This window comes from Condylura cristata, unplaced genomic scaffold (genome assembly GCF_000260355.1).
Source record: "Condylura cristata isolate star-nosed mole 26May11 unplaced genomic scaffold, ConCri1.0 scaffold00023, whole genome shotgun sequence".
Lineage (NCBI taxonomy): Eukaryota > Metazoa > Chordata > Mammalia > Eulipotyphla > Talpidae > Condylura > Condylura cristata.
Genome location: NW_004567124.1, coordinates 5,927,563 through 5,946,345, shown reverse-complemented (window position 1 = coordinate 5,946,345; position 18,783 = coordinate 5,927,563). Strand labels below are relative to the sequence as shown.

Sequence of the window (18,783 nt, the reverse complement as noted above, 5' to 3'; positions counted from 1 at the left end):
GGAAAAGCAGCAATCACTATAAATGGAGAATGGATAGCAATAATATAAAGCAGTCTTGGGTTTAGGAATCAGTTCCAGTACTGTGGTTTGACATGTGAGAATCACCTCTGTGAGGTGGTATACAGAATGTACTGGAATGGGTTATACTGTCAAAAGCTAGGACCAGATAATGAAAGACTAATTACTAAAAGGTCTCAGTGGGCTTCCAGCAGCCTGGAAAGCTGAGCTCAGTGGTTTCTTGGACTTCAGATTTCTATACTCTTTGCCTCAGGAAAACCTGAGCTGTACAGCTTTTGACTTCATTTTTGGGAAGGCGCCAAAGTAGAATTTTTACATTTATTCAAACATCTGCTTTGCATTAAGCACATTATAGATGACTTGACCCTCAAAATTGCATACTTAAATTTCATCCTGGTAAAATTGTATCTTGCATGTATTTTAGGCTCTTAAATGTTTAAAACAAGTATTTTTATGGCAAACCTTTTAGAAACTAAGGTGTCAGGATGCTCTTTGCTATATCCTGAGACATTTTAGGTTGGTGTGCTCGGGCCACCTTTTTTTTCCCCCCTAACTTAGATTTTTATTAAGATATAATTGACCTTGTGTGAACTTAAGATACAGCTTGATTTGACACATTTATGTATCATAACATGATTACCACTACAGGGTTAGCTAAGACCTCTGTTACATGACATAATTATCATTTCTTTTTTGTAGTGAGAACAATTAAGATCTAAGTTTCTTAGAAACTTTGAAGTATTACTGACTATGCTCACTATACTATGTGTTAGAGTTCTAGAACTTACTCAAGTTCAAACTGTAACTTTGACCAATATCATCCCAGTTCCCAACCCCCATTCTGGTATCCACCATCCTACTGTTTCTACAAGTTTGGTTTTTTCAAACATCACACATTAGTGATAACATTCAATATTTTCTTTTTCCCTTTGACTTAGTTTAATGCCTTTGATTTCTTTCTTTCTTTTAAGATTTATTAATTTATACATAATTTATGACCTGGGGTACAGGCCAGAGGTGCAGGGGCAGTGAGAAGATTCACCAGAGACAGAACACTGCTGAGGGCAGCAGCAGGCAGGTCAGAAGAGGTCTGCTGGGCCATGAAGGTCACCTCCCTGGTGGGGATTGAAGTTGTGCTAAAGTGGCTGTAGCTAACTTCCTAGTGTTGCGCTTACCCATTGTGCAGCTAGGGAAGGTCCAATATTTCTATCCACATTGTTCCAAATGGGCATTGCTGCTTTGAGCAGCAATGGTTGAGCAGTATCCCATTGGGTAAGGGGGTGGGGGGGATGGAAGAGAGAAAATACATCTTGATTCACTCATCCATGATGAATTCAGGTTGTTTCCACATCATGGATGTTATGAACAATGCAGCAGTGAACATGGGATGAGACCATGTTTTCATTGTTTCTGCTGTATAGCCAGAAGAGGGGTTCAGAATCAAATGATAGCTCTATTTCAAACTTTTGGAAGACCCTCGTCCATCTTTCAGTAGTGGCACAATCAGTTTACAGGATGATTAGGACCACCTTGATCAGGGGAATAAGCTTACCTGTTCTTGGTGCTTTGATGCTGCTTTTTCTTAGTGGAGTGGGAACAAGCAGTAAAATCAGAACTTGAGAATGATATTTAGGGCAGTCAACCCACTCTAACCAGAATGATGTTTAACTTTTTCACACTTGCCTGTGTCTGCTTATATTAATACTAAAAGATCATAAACTTAAGAAAAGGACCTAATAAACATGAAAATCAGTTTCTCACTGCAAATTCACATCCATTTCTACAGTGGAGGTGTTTTCTCGGTACATCTCATGCTAGATTAGACCAAGCTGGGGTGAAGGGAGGGCTACTTCCAGCTTAATTGAAGATAAAAGTTTGCCATTGCAAGGCAGTGGGGCAATCTGTGATCCCTTCTATAAGTAGAGCAGAGGTGATAGGAAGCTGAGAAGAGTTCCTGCCCTGGCTTTGAGAAATCATAGCGGAATCATGGACTGTATCCCCAAAGCAGGGATCTTGGCTTTCCTGGGAGCTCTTTGGCTATCCTCTTTCATCCTTCACCCTTGCCACTTGGATTTCCTCAGCATTCATGGTTCCAGTGGCCATCTTAGACTTCTGAACCTGTACCTCGAGCTTCTGTTAAAAACTTCAGGCCTAAAGAAAAGGGAAAATACCAGATGGTTTCATTCATAGCAGGAGTATAATGGACCAGGAGAGAAAATAACAATAATAATGAACAATAATAATGGGGTGGAGTGGGGAATGGGATCAAAAACTGGGGGGAGGGAAATGCACCAGACTATGGTGATGGCACAAGGGTGATTTGGTGATGGCCCACGGGGATTACAACTGAGATGGAAAAGGCACAAAATGATGTAAAAATAAACTATCATATTATTTTTAAAAAATAAATGATACAGATGATTATCACAAAACAACAACAAAAACTCCTGGCCTGTTGGGTCAACTACATAGTGAATAGTTACTGGTAGAGCTTGCAAATCACCTCCAGCACTACTTGTCCAAATATAGATTCATAATCCTCTTGAATCCTGTGCTGACTTCTGATTCTGACTACCTGGAAGTAGGCCAGACTTCACAGATTTAAGAGCGCTGTCCTGCACTAGACTGTTCTCAGACTCCAGCTGCAAGCTTGGACATTCCCAGGCCACTCTCACTTCTGACAAACTGGCTACAAATTTGGAGGTTCCCACCAATTAGGTTCCCTTATGCCCAGTAATTTACTAGACAACACACAGAACTCAGGAAAGCATACATACAACCTTACTTTAGCGAAAGGAACACATGTCAGGATCAGCCAAAAGAAGATATATATAGAATGAGGTCTGAGGGTCCCAAACACGAAGCTTCTGGAGTCCTCTCCTTGTGGAGTCAGGACATGTCACCTTTTCCAGCACGTTGCTATGTAACAACAGGCACTGAGTATTGTTAACGAGAGAGACAAATCAAGGCTTTAGTGTCTACAGTTATTTTTTATTTGGGGGGTGGAGGGTGTTTCATTATGTAGGCACCATTTATTGCATCGTTAACCATGTTTGAACTTACTCCAGCCCCCTTTAGTCCTGCAGTTTGAGCTGATAACATGTGGCCAAAAACCCTAACTCTTTAATCACATGGTTGGTCTTTCTGGTGAGGCCAGCTCCTATCCTGCGTCATCTTGGCACAAACTACATAGGGGCCCAGAAGGAGTCACCTCTTCAGCATATACTGTCAGGGCCTGTTGTGAATAGTGAAGACTCTCCTGTCACTTGGGATGTTCCAGTGAATTAGGGGCTACCTCCTAGAAACTAGGACAAATGATTTCTTTTTTTTTTTAAGGATTTATTTATTTGTGCATACAGAACTGGGGTACAGGCCAGAGGCTCAGGGGCAGTGAGAGGCTTCACCAGAGACAGAGTGGGGAACAGAACAGGCAGATCAACGAAGTACACTGCTGAGGAGAGCAGTGGGCGGGTCAGGAGAGGTCTGCCACGCCATGTGGTCACCTCCAGGGCAGGTGGGAATCAAACTCATGTGGAGGCGGCTTTAGATTCTCAATGCTGTGCTTTAACCTGCTGTGCCACCAGGGAGGGCTGGACAAATGATTTCTTAATGCAACTTTCTCCTGCCTCTAGCACAATCTAGTTCTCATCTTTGTGATGTGACATATCACGTTCCTTTGGATGCCCAGTCAGAAACCTGGGGTCACCCTTAACTCCTTCTCCTACACTCCAACCCTGTCTAAATGGTCAGTCAGTTTTGCCAACTAACTTCAGTTTCTCCCATCTGTCTTGTTCTCGCTAGCCCACTAGCTACAGCGGTGTTCAAGTCCTCAACTCTTGTTGCTCGCTTGGTGCCTTCAAGCTGATCTCCCTGCATTGTGTCCTCCACCTCCAAGCCCATATTGTTGCCAGACTCTTAGTCCCAACATTTAAAACTGAACATGTCACTTTCTTTCTTCAAAATTTGCTGTACATTGTTGCAGTACAATGCATGTGTATAATTCCATTTTTATAAAATGAAGACACATACTGTATATGTTCACTGGAGATATTCTTAGAAGCAATCTAGAAGACTGTATATTCAACATTGTTCAAACAGCAGTTATCTGAGGGAGGGAGGAACACAGAGTTTAACTTTATACATTTCTGTACTGGTTGCATTTATTTGTGTGTCTGGTGAGCACACGTGACTTTTTTATGCCTGGTAAAGTATAGAGGTCTAGAATCCCCTTCTCCCTCCCATTGCTCTCCCCTCCCTAAGCCCAGTTTTGTAACATGGTGCACCTGTGCTCTTTATGGACTAGCCCCAGCTAATCTCCAGCCTCACCTGGCCTCTCTCCTCCCCACATTTACTTTCTGGCCACTTGGAATGGCTTGTAACTTTCATTTTTGCTCACCTTGATGCCCAGGCCCACACTGATTTTCCCTCTGCTACAAAAGCATAATCCTTCAGGACAAAATGTGTGCATTACATTTTCAGACCTTCACATTTCCTTCCTCATCTTCGATGGAATTGGGGGTGTTTTCTCTGTGTCCCTATAGTCACCTGTACCCAAATCACTTTTCAGCATTATGATCTACTTGACTATGCACTTGTTCCCATATTTGTTAGCGTCCTTTCCTTTTCCACACTGATATCTCTGTGTCTCTTACACACACACACACACGGCCTGATGCGGGCAGGGACCTTGTCTTTTTCATCTTTACCTTCCTAGCTTCTAGTGAGATGGTGCCTAGCAGATGGTGACATGCTCCAGAATAAATTTACATCAGATTTTCATGGCTGTAGGCATATATGGGTGTAACCCAGATAGCTACTCAAGTTTTCTTCCTCTTGAGGTTTACATTCTTATAGTTACTTCTGCTTCTGTGAGACTCATATAGGCCCCTTTCTGTGTTTTTTCTCTTCTTTTTGCTCTGTGTTGAACCAGCTTGGAATTTGATCCCTTTTCCCTGGCTTCTACCAAGCATCATTAAGAACAAAATAACCATAAGACTGTTTGTGAGCATGGCAGACTGGTCTGAAGTTCTAGAGAGGAAGGTCTGTATTCAAGAAATAAACACAATTGAAAGTCTAATGGCGTTAGGTGACTCTGGTCTTAAGTGACATTTGCCTCTCCACTGTGGCACCTCCTTTCTTTCCCCTCATGCTGTTGTACGGCCTTTCCCAAACAAAACGGGCAGAAACCTGTTTATTCTGCAACGTAATTCAGCTCTCCAGCTCTACCCCTGTGTGCCATTCAGGCCTGCTTCTGCCACTGCCAAGACTCAGAAGCAGCCCTCTGAATGATGGGCAAACTTTCAGATCAACCAGTAGGCTTTGCTATGAGAGGGTTTGTAGCCTAAACACTTACTTCTCCACCTTTCACTTTCTTTCAGAAGATAGAAGCAAGCACTTTCAGTTTTGACTTTACTTAATTAAATTTTTTTCCTTCTGGTTCATGATGTTGCTTCTAGCAGGTAGATTTTTTTCTCAGGTCTTTTATTGCAGTAATGTTGGTTTATGTCATTGTGTTTTGGGAGTACGAGATCCCCCTTTCAACTATTGTTACCACAGTGCACCAGTCCACCACCAAGTCCACTGAGCTCCCTGCCCACTTGGTTCTCACCCATCCCTGTGCCCTTCCCACTTTGGATGCCTCAGTTCTATAGTTAGTTTTCAAGGGTTAGTTTTTGAGTTTGACTTTATATTTTACATGTAAGTGGTTTGGTTTCTCTACATTCTACATATAAGTGACACCATCTGGTGCTTGTCTTTCTCCTGAGTTATTTCACTTACCATAATTCCTTCTAGCTCCATCCATGTTGCTGAGTAGTATTTCATTGTGTATATCTACCTCATCTTCTTGATCCATTCATCCAGTCATTTTGGGGACATAGCTTGTTTCTTTCCATAGTTTGGCTATTGTAAATGGTGCTGCCATGAACACGGAAGTACAGATTTCTCTTCATATTGTTTTTGCATTCATTGGGTAGATAACTGGGAGTAGAATTGCTGGATCATATAGTATATCTATTTTTAATATTTTGAGAAACCTCCATATTGTTTTCCACAGGGGCTAGACCAGTCCACATTCCCACCAGCAGTGTAAGAAGGCTTCTTTTACACTGTTTCCCAGCTCTTGATAAGGGCCAGTCTCAGTAGAGTGATGCAGTTTTTCGTTGTGGTTTTGATTTTTATTTCCTTAGTAGTTAAGAAAAACCTGGTTAAATGCTGTTAATTTGAGGGCTCATCCTGAGATCAACATTCCTTGAACATTGCTTGAGAGAGGTCTAGGTGGTGGGATTGTTCTCAGAGTGGCTTTGTGGCCAGAGGTAAGGCTTACAAACCCCTTCTGTGTGTAACTTGAGCAAGGCAAAGGGCCCTGCTGTATAATGCATGTATGTGCTCCTTTATATTAGGGAGAAAGCAGGTCTGGGGATTTGAAGCTTTCAGAATGTGGACTAGACCTGGAGACACGGTTCGAGTGCTGTTTCTTCTGACTGCTTTCCCTGTCCTTAGCCTAACTTCTGGGGCGCTGGCTATTGACCTTCATACCCCAGGGACTAAACTGTCCTCATGATTTTAGGTTATGAGGCCTTAGATTATGGTCATGTTAGGTTCTGTCTCTCCTTTTCATTGTAGAACAACCTGCACCTCTGATTCATGGAGCAGGGTAGGACATTATTACACAGGGAGTTTCTGAAAGGTCTTTCTCTACATCAGGTTCTCAAGGATAGGGCAGCATCAAAAACAACATCAGTTACTCCTGTTGGTAATAGCTAGCCACCCCATTGTGTGGCCACTAGGGCACTCTTGGTTTCTGATTGTGATGACATAGTTATCCTTTCTGCCTGGGTTGTCAGTGGTTCTCTCTTCACATGCCCTTCCCTCACCTCCCTGCTGTCCTCCCTCACTACTACCCTGGCTTTTTTATGACCACCAGGATCGTCACTGCATCTACCAGTATGCTCCCCTGGTAGTGAAAGGGCACTGTCCTTTCTCTTCCCTTTCCCAACCAAAATGTATCAGCCTTGAACATTTCCTCTGAAAGGAGTTCCCTCTCTGGTAGTTTTAATCTGTTGTCCTTTCAGGAACTTGTATACTTTAACTGAACACAATTCCTTACCTCAGAGAAATAAGACACTAATGGGTAAATACCTGGTGTTAGGGATGAGCTGGTGGGGAGTTCCATGAAGGACATGTATTTCTTAATTCCTCCTAACTTCTATTTCCTTTCTTGTACAATGGGAACAACCTGCCTACTCTTTAATGTGAGGATTAAATGGGCTAAAGGGTATATACCAGGGCTAGTGTTTAGGAAACTCATCCCTTAATTACATCAAAATTTCATGATCAGACTGTTAAATCTTTTTTTTTTTTGCCCCTATCCTGTGTCCTCTTATCTTCTAATTGTTTTTTTCTACATTCCCTCCAAACTATCACTTTTCTTATTTGTACTTCTGTGGAAGACTGATCCTTTAGCAATGAGTTAACATGTGACTAATAAGACACATTTTTGTCCACTGGAGCAGAAGGAACCATAGGCTGTCAGTTTTTTCAAGAAACAATATGACACCCCCTCGCTGATTCAGGATGTTGTTCAATATTTAAGAAGGAGTCTATGTGAGTGGGTGGTCCTATCACTCCAGAGGTTCCTCTGTGTGTGTGTGTGTGTATGCGTGTGTTTTTCAGCATGACTGTCTGCAGAAACATGCCGTGGGAAGGTAATTTATATGATTTCAGAAGCCTGTTTGATTCCAAGGGGTAAGTTGTTTTTTTTTCTTGGTTTTTGTTTTTAAAAGAATAGGAATACATGATTTCTAATTAAATCTGTTTTTTAAACTTTTAAAAGCATTTATTGTTTGGAAGCTGCTTGATCTAAAGTGGAATTAAATCTAACATCTCTCCTAACTCATGTTTTCTTATTTTTTCTTTTAAGTTATATTCCTCAACCCTACTCTTTGTTTATAATATTCTTAATCCCTATTCTATACCAGTGTCTACAAGGATGAACCCTATTAAAATCCCTTTTCTCATTTTTGGCTATCAAAATTTTATGTATCATTGTAGATCAATTCAGGTCTCATTTCCCCACATTCTGATTACTGAGAATATCCTGAACATGAGACATCTGTGTGCTGGTTCCCTCATGACAATTGGGGGAACAGTGAAACAGTCTGCCTCAGTTTTTTGTTGTTGTTGTTGTTTTTTTTTTTGGAAGTGGTGGTGAAGCCAATAAAGCAATACTGGTAGTATTTACAAACTTTATTGTATGAAAATGTAAGAATTGCATCAGCAAAGAGGGGCTAGTAGTAGTAATCCCATCAACATGCTGTTAGGATATTAGAATGCATGAACATTTAGCTGAAAACTTGACACACGGGGTGTTCAACACATGAGTAGTAGGTAGTGTTATACGGAATGTTGATTTTGTTAACCAATGTTCACTGACAACATAACCATATTGAATATTTGTTTAGTACTTTAAAAAGAGTTCATTTAAGAAAATATTGCACTCAGTCTCTACAACCATCTTTTATTTATCGTCTCATCATTGCCTTAAACTTCCCTTGGCTGTCTGTATTCCTGTCCACTGTTTCACTAAGAGCCATCTAGTATCAAAATGCATGTGTTCTAGTATCAAAATGCATGCGTTCTCAGAGAAGACCTGGGGAAGATGAAGCAACAGCAAAGGAAAAAAGCAATAAGGACTGGATAGCTATCACTGGGGTTTATTTGTGGACATGAAGCAATAACCGGGGCCTTGAACCATACAACATGGGAAGCCAACTATTGTGCTTTCAGAGCTGTATGGCCTTGGGACTTAGCTGCAGAGTTAGTCCCTTACAGTACTAAAAGAAGAATATGATATTAGGATTTAGCACCGAAAGGGCTTTAAAGACCACCTAATTGAACTCCCCTCTTTTACGTCTGAGAAAAATTAAGGAGAAGTGACTAAGTAACTCTCAGGGTTGAACCAGGTCTTCTGACTCCCCAGGCCTTTACTGCTATTTCCCAACCACATTATCTGGTAGCCACATGCTTGTTTTTCTTCTTTCTAGTAGTTTCATGTCCCATTGTGGAAAACCAGTTTTGTGCTGACCCAGAAGCTGCTGATTTCCTGCATATGTTCCTGACCCTGGAGTGGGTCTGGGGGCTGCTTTCAAGAATAATTACTGTGAGAGTTTTCTCACCTACACATCTGTCAGTGAGCAGAGAAGAGTAGGCGGCCAAGATGTGAGCAGCCAGCTTCAAGGAAGAGGGGGAAAAAAAAATACCTCTGCTAAATTCAGTGGAGCACATTGTGTACCATGCAAGAGAATGGCTGCTCTGAAGCATGGCTTCCCATAGCTGCTGAAGAATCTAAGTCAAAAGCTGGGTTCACACCAACACAAAGCAGAAGTATAGGAACTTTTCTCCTGTCTAAGAACTGCCATAGGTAAAAGGAAGAGTTTAGCTGCCATGGAGAGGAGGGCAGTTCCATGTTCACAGGGCTTGTATTAAACCGAAGCTGGACCAAGACCAGAAGAAACCTCTCTGCCCCTACCCGAAGCCTATATCAAGAAAAAGCAATTATATTCTATTTCCAGAGAAAGGGTAGGAAAAAAGACTCCACTCTGTAGCCAGGCATTAAGGCACAGTTCAAAGCCTAGGAAGCTATAGGAATACTGAGAGAAAAACCTGTGCAACTCAGGCTTCACTCAAAACATGATATAAAACCCATTGCAGGAGATATTTGCAGCTGGTGGTGTTAACATTAACAAGAAAATTCAAACCCAGCTCAGCTCCTGATTAGCAGCCTGACTTAACAACTAGACAAAAGCATGGCCATTTCTAAGCATAAAGGTGATTTACCTCAGTCTGTTCTCTAGTGTAATGTCCAACATTCAACTAGAAATTACAAGATACAAAATATAAGAGAGGAAAAGCAACCTATTATCAAGAGATAAGATTATCAATAGAACCAGCCAGACTCAGATGACCCAGATATTGATATTCTCAGACTATTTGAAATAACTGACTGATATGTTAAAGTAGACAGAATATATGGACAAATGATTTTCATAATAGATGGAAACTGAAGGTTGATTTAAATGAAAATGCTAGACATTTTAAAGACATACATCAAAAGTGAGTAGGCACATTAGCAGACCATATAGAACTGAAGAAACAGTGATCCTGAAGAAAATAAATTTATAGAAGTTATTCAAATTGAAATATAAAGAGAACAAAAAATAAAATATCAGAACAGAGTAGCCAACATCTGTCTATATCTATGTAGGAATATAGGTATATATATAGAGAGAGGTAGAGTTACAGAGAGAAAGAGACAAGACAAAGATACAGACTGAGATTTAGTTTCAGGAACTGGTTCATTCAATTGTGGAGGCCTGGTAAGTCCAAAATCTGCTTGGCAGGCTGGCAGATTGGAGACCCATGGAAGAGTGCAGTTCAAGTGCAAAAAAGTAGTCTGTGGGTAGAATTCCTTTTGAGGTTTATCTTTGATCCCTTAAGGCCTTCAATTTGAATGTTTGAGGCCCACTCCCACTATGGAGGGTAATCTGTTTCTTTATTCAAAGTCTGCCAATTTAAGTGTTAATCCCACCCCCCACCAAAAAAAGAAAACAAACAAAAACTTTCATAAAAACATCAGACCATTTGACCAAATATCTCAACACTGTTGCCCAGGCAAATTGATATATAACACTTTTCATTATATGCCCCCTAGTTATTTTCCTCCCCTAAAGGCTGATCACTTTTCCATTTTATAATTGCATAGATGAGTTTTGCCCTTTTTTCAATTTTATATAGGTAGAGCAATACTTTGTGGGTTTTTCTTTCTTTTTTTCCCTACATTTGGCTTCTTTCCCAGAGCCTTTGTAACCTGTTTCAGAGTGGCTGTCAGGATTGAGCTGTGGGAAGGTATAGAGGCCCTTTTCCACCTGCTGCCTGGGGAAGACTGGTTATCACAGCTACGCCCTCCAACACAGCTGGGCTAGCTTATAGTGGAGTCTGGAAGCTGAGCCTCAACCTACCCTCACCCATATTCAGCACCTCCTCTGCTGCCTATTGCATTGACAGGCTTGGCCCTCAGATATCTAGACAGCTCTCCCCTTCTGCTGCTTCTCCTTCCCATATAATTTTTATTTTCTTTCTTTCTTTCTTTCTTTCTTTTTGTTTTGTTAGTATGGAAACTGGAAACTGAGGATCAGAAAGGGAGGCAACATGCCCAAGATCTAAGATAGTACAGAGTGTGGATCAAGGCTTATAAGCTTTGTCTCTGGGTGCTGGTCCTTCATAACATGGGTCTTTCTGCCTTTCCTTCACTCTCCTTTGCTTCCCGGTAGCATCCTACTTGCAAGTGCCGCAGGCAGGAGAGACCTTCACGGCTCCCTGGACTCTGGTGAGGCTGTCCACCTACACAGGAACCCTTTCTCCCCTTTCAGCACAGTGATTGGTTGGCATTCTCTGCTCTTCACTCTGTCTCCTCCTGGCAGAGACAGAGCTTGCCATCCAGGCTGGAGCAAGGATCAGGTTAGTGACAGACAGCTGGCTGGTGTTTGACATGTAATTGTGGCCCATTTCTGTTTGGTGTATGACAGTTTGAAGACCCGTTCACTTTTCAGGTCATCATCTCCCTCCCTTTCAGTCATTTCTTTAGGTCAGCTTCCCATTTGCAACTCCAATCTGCAGTTGGAAGTGCAAGGGTAGGTCTTGAAAGGAGCTCTGTTTTAGGAGTAGGAAGACTTGCTACAATAAGCTGTGTGACCTGTCCTCACAAGGCTTCAGCTTCCCTTCCTGTAAAATGGTGTCTATCAGGTATCTTGAAGGTCCTGCTTTGTGCTCCATTTTTATGCTGCTTCTTATTCAAACCACTGAGCCATAGAAAGACTCCAGTTGTGGCAGAACAGTTAGCTCAGCAGATGGGTGAGATGAGAGGGAAGGAGATGTTCTCACCATTGGATCATCCTTTCCCCACCCACTTCATTGTGCCTCCCTGGTGTTTTCAGAACACAAATGACAACCTTTGTTTTTCTCTATGTTCCTTATTATTCTCTGCATTCCCATTTAAAAACCTATAATCTTCTTGTTGATTCTGGATGAATTTGTGTGTACTGTAAGACAGCCTTGGCATAGCATTCACATTATAATTGGTCGTTTTCCTCTGTTCCAGTGAATGTGAGAGGTTCTGTGTGCATCAGAACTGGTCTCTCAAGAGGGTTGTGTGTGTCAAAGATTTATTGTGTGCGGCTCCACTTTCTTTTCTCAACCCTCTAGCCCTACTTTTGCTTATTTCAGTTGAAACCAAGATTGTGAAGGAGGCAGGTTCCCGCCCTCTGAGTTTTGGAGATTTGTTCCTTTGCTTGAAGCATCTCACCTTGGGAGGATGGAAATGAACCTCATCGAACACCACTGGACTCCCTGGGCAAGAGGAAGTGACACTGATTACTGCTATGTTATTGATTGATTTCTTTTTAATGGGTTGCTGAAAGCCTTTTTGATGCCAGGATTTTCCTTTTACTGTCAGATAAAATCTTTTATTCCTTGAGGCAGCTTTGTAAAAATTTGTAGAGGGTTTTTAAGAATTATTAAGAGAAAGGCAGTGATTTCTGGATCCACCTCATTCTCCAACTTACCCCCACCCTCTCTAGCATTAGTCTAGAAAAGTCCAGTGTTTCTTGCCATTGGTTTTTTATTTTGATCTCCCCCAGGTGAAGTAAGTTATGTATCATGGTCAAATGACTTATCCAAATGATTTAAGAAGCCAGATTCCTGAATACTGATAACTTGTTCATTTGGTAACATTTTACCACTCCCTGTCATGGAGAGAGTTTGCCACCAAACTTACAGTCTTTACCATGACTCTCTGTGGCATAAATCAGGAACTAATTCCTTAACTGCTGGATAGGCAGTTAGATGCCAGACCATAGGGGGATGAATGAAGGAAGCATGAAGCCTACCTTGAATTTTCCTCGCTGCAGGCCAGGTGAATTACTTGTTGCTACAGAGAGTCAGGAAAGTGAGCAGAGGCAGTATTCCCTCTCCCATTTTCCTCCAAATGGGTGATGTTTCTTGAGCCAATGGGTAACAGGGTTGCATCTGGGTTCCAGGGCTGCATCTGGGTTCCAGGGCTCTTTGTAAGTCCATCATCTTACATGATTGTGCCCTGGTGTTATAGATGCCATATACAGGATCTTATCCATATTTGCAAGTTGCCTCCTTTTATAGCATTAAACTTTTGGAAGATGTCATACAGCATCATAGTTTAGAGATTTTCTCTACGCAGGTTTGAATCCTGGCTGTTCAACTTTTACTAACTGTGTGACCTTGGACCAGTTGCTTCACCTGTCTGTGCGTGAGTTTGCTCTCTGTTGTAATAACAGGGTTGTAGATAAAAAGGATTAAGAAATGTAAAATTGTTAAGAGTCCAGCATTGTGAGAAGAGTGTTTTTCCTTCTGTCTTGCACTCCTCCCCACTCTCCATCAAATCCACTCTGTGTGTGTGTGTGTGTGTGTATGAGTGTGTATATGGGTCATTTATTGATAGCGGCTTTTGGAGTCTACATCTCCAGATGGCCTGCTGAGCTCTCCAGGCAACTGTAGTTTATCCAGATTTCAACTTCAGGGTTTGAACATTTGACATATGTTTCTAAATGTTGTCATTGGTGGACTCCTTCATAGAGAGATCTGAGAGAAAGGAAACTGAGGACACCTTGTCACTCCCTGACACACTCCTGCCAGCTCTCCAAACCTGAGGGCTGGAGGCAGCTGTGAGACTTAGTTATTTCTTTCAGTGGAATGAGAATATTGATCAACTGTCTCAGTCAGCTCGGGTGGCATAACAAAGTCATCGACGGGGTAGCTTAAACAACAGAAATTTTTTTTCCTCCCAGTTTTGAAGCCTTGAAGTCCAAGAGCAGGGTGCCAGTGTGATTAGGTACTGGTGAGACCTCTCTTCCTGGCTACTCCCTCGCTGTTTTCTCACATGACCTTTCCTTGGTAGGTGGGTGGGAGTGGGGATGCCACCTCGTATCCTATCTGATTAAAACTCTACCCGTGTGACATTATTTAACCTTTATTGTTCCTAAACTGGGCTATCTCTAGAATAGTTATATTGACGGGGCTAGGACTTTAATAAGTGAATGTAAGGGGATACAATTTAGTCCTTAACACCAGCCTTCTTTCTTCCAGTGACCCACTAAGGAACACTGTAACATTTGTAAGGCAGTGTTGCGAGCATTAGGTCTCCATCTCTGCTTTCTTGAAATATGGAGTGTGAATGAAGGGTAGAAAATTGTGCTTGCTTCTAGCTTTCAAACTCAGAAATGATGTGTGTCGGAGGGGAGCCAACATTCTGACATGTAGTGATGACCTGTCTTGTCCCATGTTTAGGCTGGGGACTAGAAGCACATGAAGCACAGCAGTAGTGCTTTCACCACCTTCCTTTTAGCAAACTCCAAGGAGTGATGAACATTTTCCAGTTCTGTCAGTAAAACACACTCAGTAATTCCCCCAGCATGCCAAACGCAACGGGATCAGGCTGCTCTTTGCCACACCCACTCTCTTCAGCGCCCACTGGTTGAATTATGTGCTTACTAAGGGCCAGTTGGTTCCCAAAGCCATTTGTACAGTTGTAAGTAGTGTTGTAATTAAGTGGTGCATTTCAATATCAGATAAACTGATGAAATATGACTGCAAATGAAGTGATCTTTCTCCCACCCCACCCCCTGAACACTTACTGAAAGCTGTGGGATGATTCACTTAAGTCCAAGTCACTAAAAAACATTACTGTCAAATTAGATACGCATTAAGATTGGGAGAAATCATAAAACACTTAAAATTTTATGCTGAGATCTTTCTGTGATTGTCTGCATTTTAGTCCACTTTTTAACAAGATTTATTTACTTACCCATATAAGAACTGGGGTATAGGCAAGAGGTGCAGGGGCATGAGAGGACTAACCAGAGAGACTGGGGAACAGAACAGGCAGCTCTACTGAAATACAGTGCTGAGGGGAGCAGCGGGCAAGGACAGGAGAGGTGGGTCCGCTCTCTGGTCAGGGATGGAACCTGTACTGCTATGGCTCGTGAGAGCCCCATGGTGCTGTCTTTAACCCCTTTGCCACTAGGGAGGCCCTACATTTTTAGTCCACTTTAAAGAACTAGGAATTAGAAGTGATAGACAATGTATTATGTTCAGGTCATGTAGGAAATATGTGGTCTCTTAGCTGGGGACCCTTACTCAAAGTGAAAGGTGAAGTAATGCGTATAAATTAGGCTTATCTTTTTTGTGATTCTTGCTTTATTTTGGCTAACCTGGTTTTGAGCTGATCACATTTGAAAGGTGGGTTTCTTCTATTGTCATTAAATATTTGGATGACTTGGTTTGGTTTATGCTTAATGGTTTTAGGAAATAGATTTTATTTTGTATATAGTACAAACAATAAAATCAATCCTGGAGGGTTTTGAATCCAAAGTTTCAAATGAAGGTGCTTATTCTGGATTTTTATAGATTTACTTGGTCCCTCTCATGAACTTGCAACATATGAGAGAGACCTAATTCCTTCATTTTACAAATGAGGAAACCAGGGCCTTGAGAGGTAAGATATGTCATTGTGTCACGGTCACTTAACGAGAGGTGGTGGAGTGAGGGGCAGTCACACAGTAGTTGGAATGCCCTCCTCCTTCAGTTCTCTCTTTATCTCCAGTGAGGGGAACTCCATACCAGGAGTTCTGTGGATGGGTGGACTTCTTTGACTCTGCTGACCTGTGTGCCCGTCTTTTGTTTAGGACTAACCTGGAGGCTTTGCAGAAGAAACTGGAGGAGCTGGAGCTTGATGAGCAGCAACGGAAGCGCCTTGAGGCCTTTCTTACGCAGAAGCAGAAGGTGGGGGAGCTCAAGGACGATGACTTTGAGAAAATCAGTGAGCTGGGTGCTGGCAATGGTGGTGTGGTGTTCAAGGTCTCGCACAAGCCGTCCGGCCTGGTCATGGCCAGAAAGGTAAGCCCACTTAAGGGGAAAAAAAGAAAAAGACTGAATGAAGTTTGCCTTGTTGCCTTGATAAACAGGTAATTGGATAATCTGTTGGAAGGTTTAGGGGCCTGAGAACAAGGGTGGAAAGTAGACTGACTTTTCATCCAGTAACTTTTTGTACTTTGACTTTTGAACTTGTGCTACTACCAGTTTTAAGACAGATATATTAATAATGTGTGGGTGTGTTTACCCTTATCACTAGAGCCCCCAGAATGCACAGAACACTGATTTCCAGTTGTTTCCCCATGCTCCATCTTGGCTTCCCACCATGGCTTGCAATTCTTTGAGCTGGACTTCCCTTCTCATCAATTTTTGGTCCTCTTTTTTCTGAACATAGCCCCCCTCTGGTGACACTGGACTCTTCAAGTGTTTTGGAACACCAAACACCATATTCATTCCTTTGCCCTTATTTCTGCTTGCATAATTACCTCCATCTCTTCAAACAGTGCCTGTCTTCAAGGTCTACCTCTTGTTTGACTTTCCTTAGTTGCTCCAGCCCACGCTGATAACCCTGCTTTCATAATAACTCTCTGTGACACTCACTGCCTGTGACTCTTTAGGTTCGCAGGCTTTCTTGGTAACCATTGCATGTGTCTGTCCCAGCTGAAAAGATGGAGTCTTATAAGAATATAAGGTGGCAATGAGCCCTTGCTAAATTTGAACCACATCAGACTCCAAAGATCAAAGATAAGTATCTTGGGTAGCTTAGGTCAGCATGCCCAATTCTATGGGCTCTTTTATTCCCACAGCCCTTGAGTATCAACCAAGTTCCTTAAGGCCACTTCCCTCTCATCACTCAGCTTCACAGGTCTTTGTGGAGGAAGCCCTCCATTCCACTTTATTATTGAAGGAAAAGCCCCTTTCCTTTATCACCCTTCCGTGGTTAAAGCTCCTCCAATACCAACACCTGTATCAGTACATTTACACTTGGTAGTTTGGTGGGCAGGAACTTGCCTCTTTCCTTTCTCCTTACCTTTTAGAGCTTAGGCTTTTAAGAATACTTGCATTCACCCATCTTCCCATTTATCCATATGTTTATAAAACCTCTCTTCCTCTCATCTTTCCCTCTTCAGCTAATTCACCTGGAGATCAAACCTGCAATCCGGAACCAGATCATAAGGGAGCTGCAGGTTCTTCATGAATGCAACTCCCCGTACATCGTGGGCTTCTATGGTGCCTTCTACAGTGATGGCGAGATCAGCATTTGTATGGAGCACATGGTATGTGGCAGCCTGTTGACCTCTGGAGCACTGGCCTGGAGTGTATCTATTCTAATCTTTGGTTTGTGAGGTGACCTGCTGCTGCTCTGCTTCTCCCTGGGTGAAGCGCAGGGTGTCTGCGCAGGCTAACAGTAAGCCTTGGAGTGTCCAAAAGATGACAAGTCTCCTTCCTAAGTCCTTGCTTCTTTTCAGAGAGACATGGTAGAAACCAGGTAAAAACCAGGGGGTTACAACTACTGGTAAGCATATCTCCCAGTTTCTTGGCACCTCAGCATGTTGATGTAATAAATGTGGTTGGCATAGTGTAAATCCCTTTTATTTTATGCTAAGTGCTAGGCACAGGGTTCTGAACAGCCTAAAGGGGTTCTTTGGATGTGTAGAGAAGTAACTGATACGCATCAATGTGCTGAAGTCCAGCTCCAGCTAAGGTTGGGTCTCCCGCAGGAAAGGACAGCGTCGATGAGGAAAAAAGAAAGGTAGAAAAAAGGTGAAGAGGCGAGGGGAATGAGGACACACAAACATTTGATAAGGGTAAAAGCATCCTCTGCTGATTGTCCCAGCAGGTCTTTATTTATACATTACAAGCAAGCAGTGTGTGTATAAAGCCGAAAACTTAACAGTCATCACATTTTTCTTAAAGACATCTCGGGACTTTTTGATCTCTTATTGAGACTGTGATATTCATCATTCATTCATTAAAAGTACAATGATATACGAGATGTTCCTATAATGACCAGTCATTAAACAAAACATTTCTATAGTGGTCAGTTATCAAACAAAATATTCCTATGGTGATAAGTTAACAATATACAAAATGTTTCTATGGTGATCAATCAACTTAAGCATCATTTTGTTAATATCTCAATAAACATCTTAAAGATACAGGATCTAATGTTAAGGAACTAGGAGTCAGAAAAACACTAATGCCAAATTCACTGATATTTCCCTTCTCCTAAGGAAAAATCCCTTTTTTGATCTATAAAAGGGGCTTCTTTTAACCACTATTTCTGCAATTGTTCTGTCAACCTAGTCTCTGTGTCTAACATAAGAATTAGGGGGAAATTTCTTCCTTTATGGTCACTAGTTATTATCCTATTAATCTTATCTAAAAAAACCTTTCTATGTTCAAAAGGGCTGGTGTGAAAGTTAGAGGAAAAAGTAGAAAAACTTTATTATTATTTATTATTTTATTACTGAAAACAAAACTATGTTACTTAAAACTTTAGATTTTTTATTGGGGACTGGGCAGGAAATGATTACAGCCTTTGTTTCCTAGGGTTCTTGGACCGTGACATGTCTCTTGTTATTGTGAGACCTAGATTTCTGCCAGTGCTCTCAAGCAGAGAAACATTAATTATTTTACAACGTACTTTGCCATTCTGTGTATGATGCTATTGTTATTAAACCAATCAATCTAATTAAGTAATTATTGATTTTATATTGAATATATATTTGGACAATTGCTGTGCTTCTTGGGAATCAATCTAATCAAGTAATTATTGGTTTTATATTGAATATATATTTGGAC

At 41.7% G+C, this 18,783-nt stretch overlaps 1 protein-coding gene across 1 annotated transcript in view; it reads left to right on the top strand.

The window, feature by feature from the left end:
- Positions 1–18,783, top strand: part of MAP2K1 (mitogen-activated protein kinase kinase 1) — an 80,544-nt gene that overhangs the window by 26,195 nt on the left and 35,566 nt on the right. The window contains exons 2-3 of the mRNA XM_004687652.1: positions 15,792–16,002; positions 17,109–17,255. Coding sequence (XP_004687709.1) covers positions 15,792–16,002; positions 17,109–17,255 — 358 coding nt within the window. The remainder of the gene's footprint in view (positions 1–15,791; positions 16,003–17,108; positions 17,256–18,783) is intronic.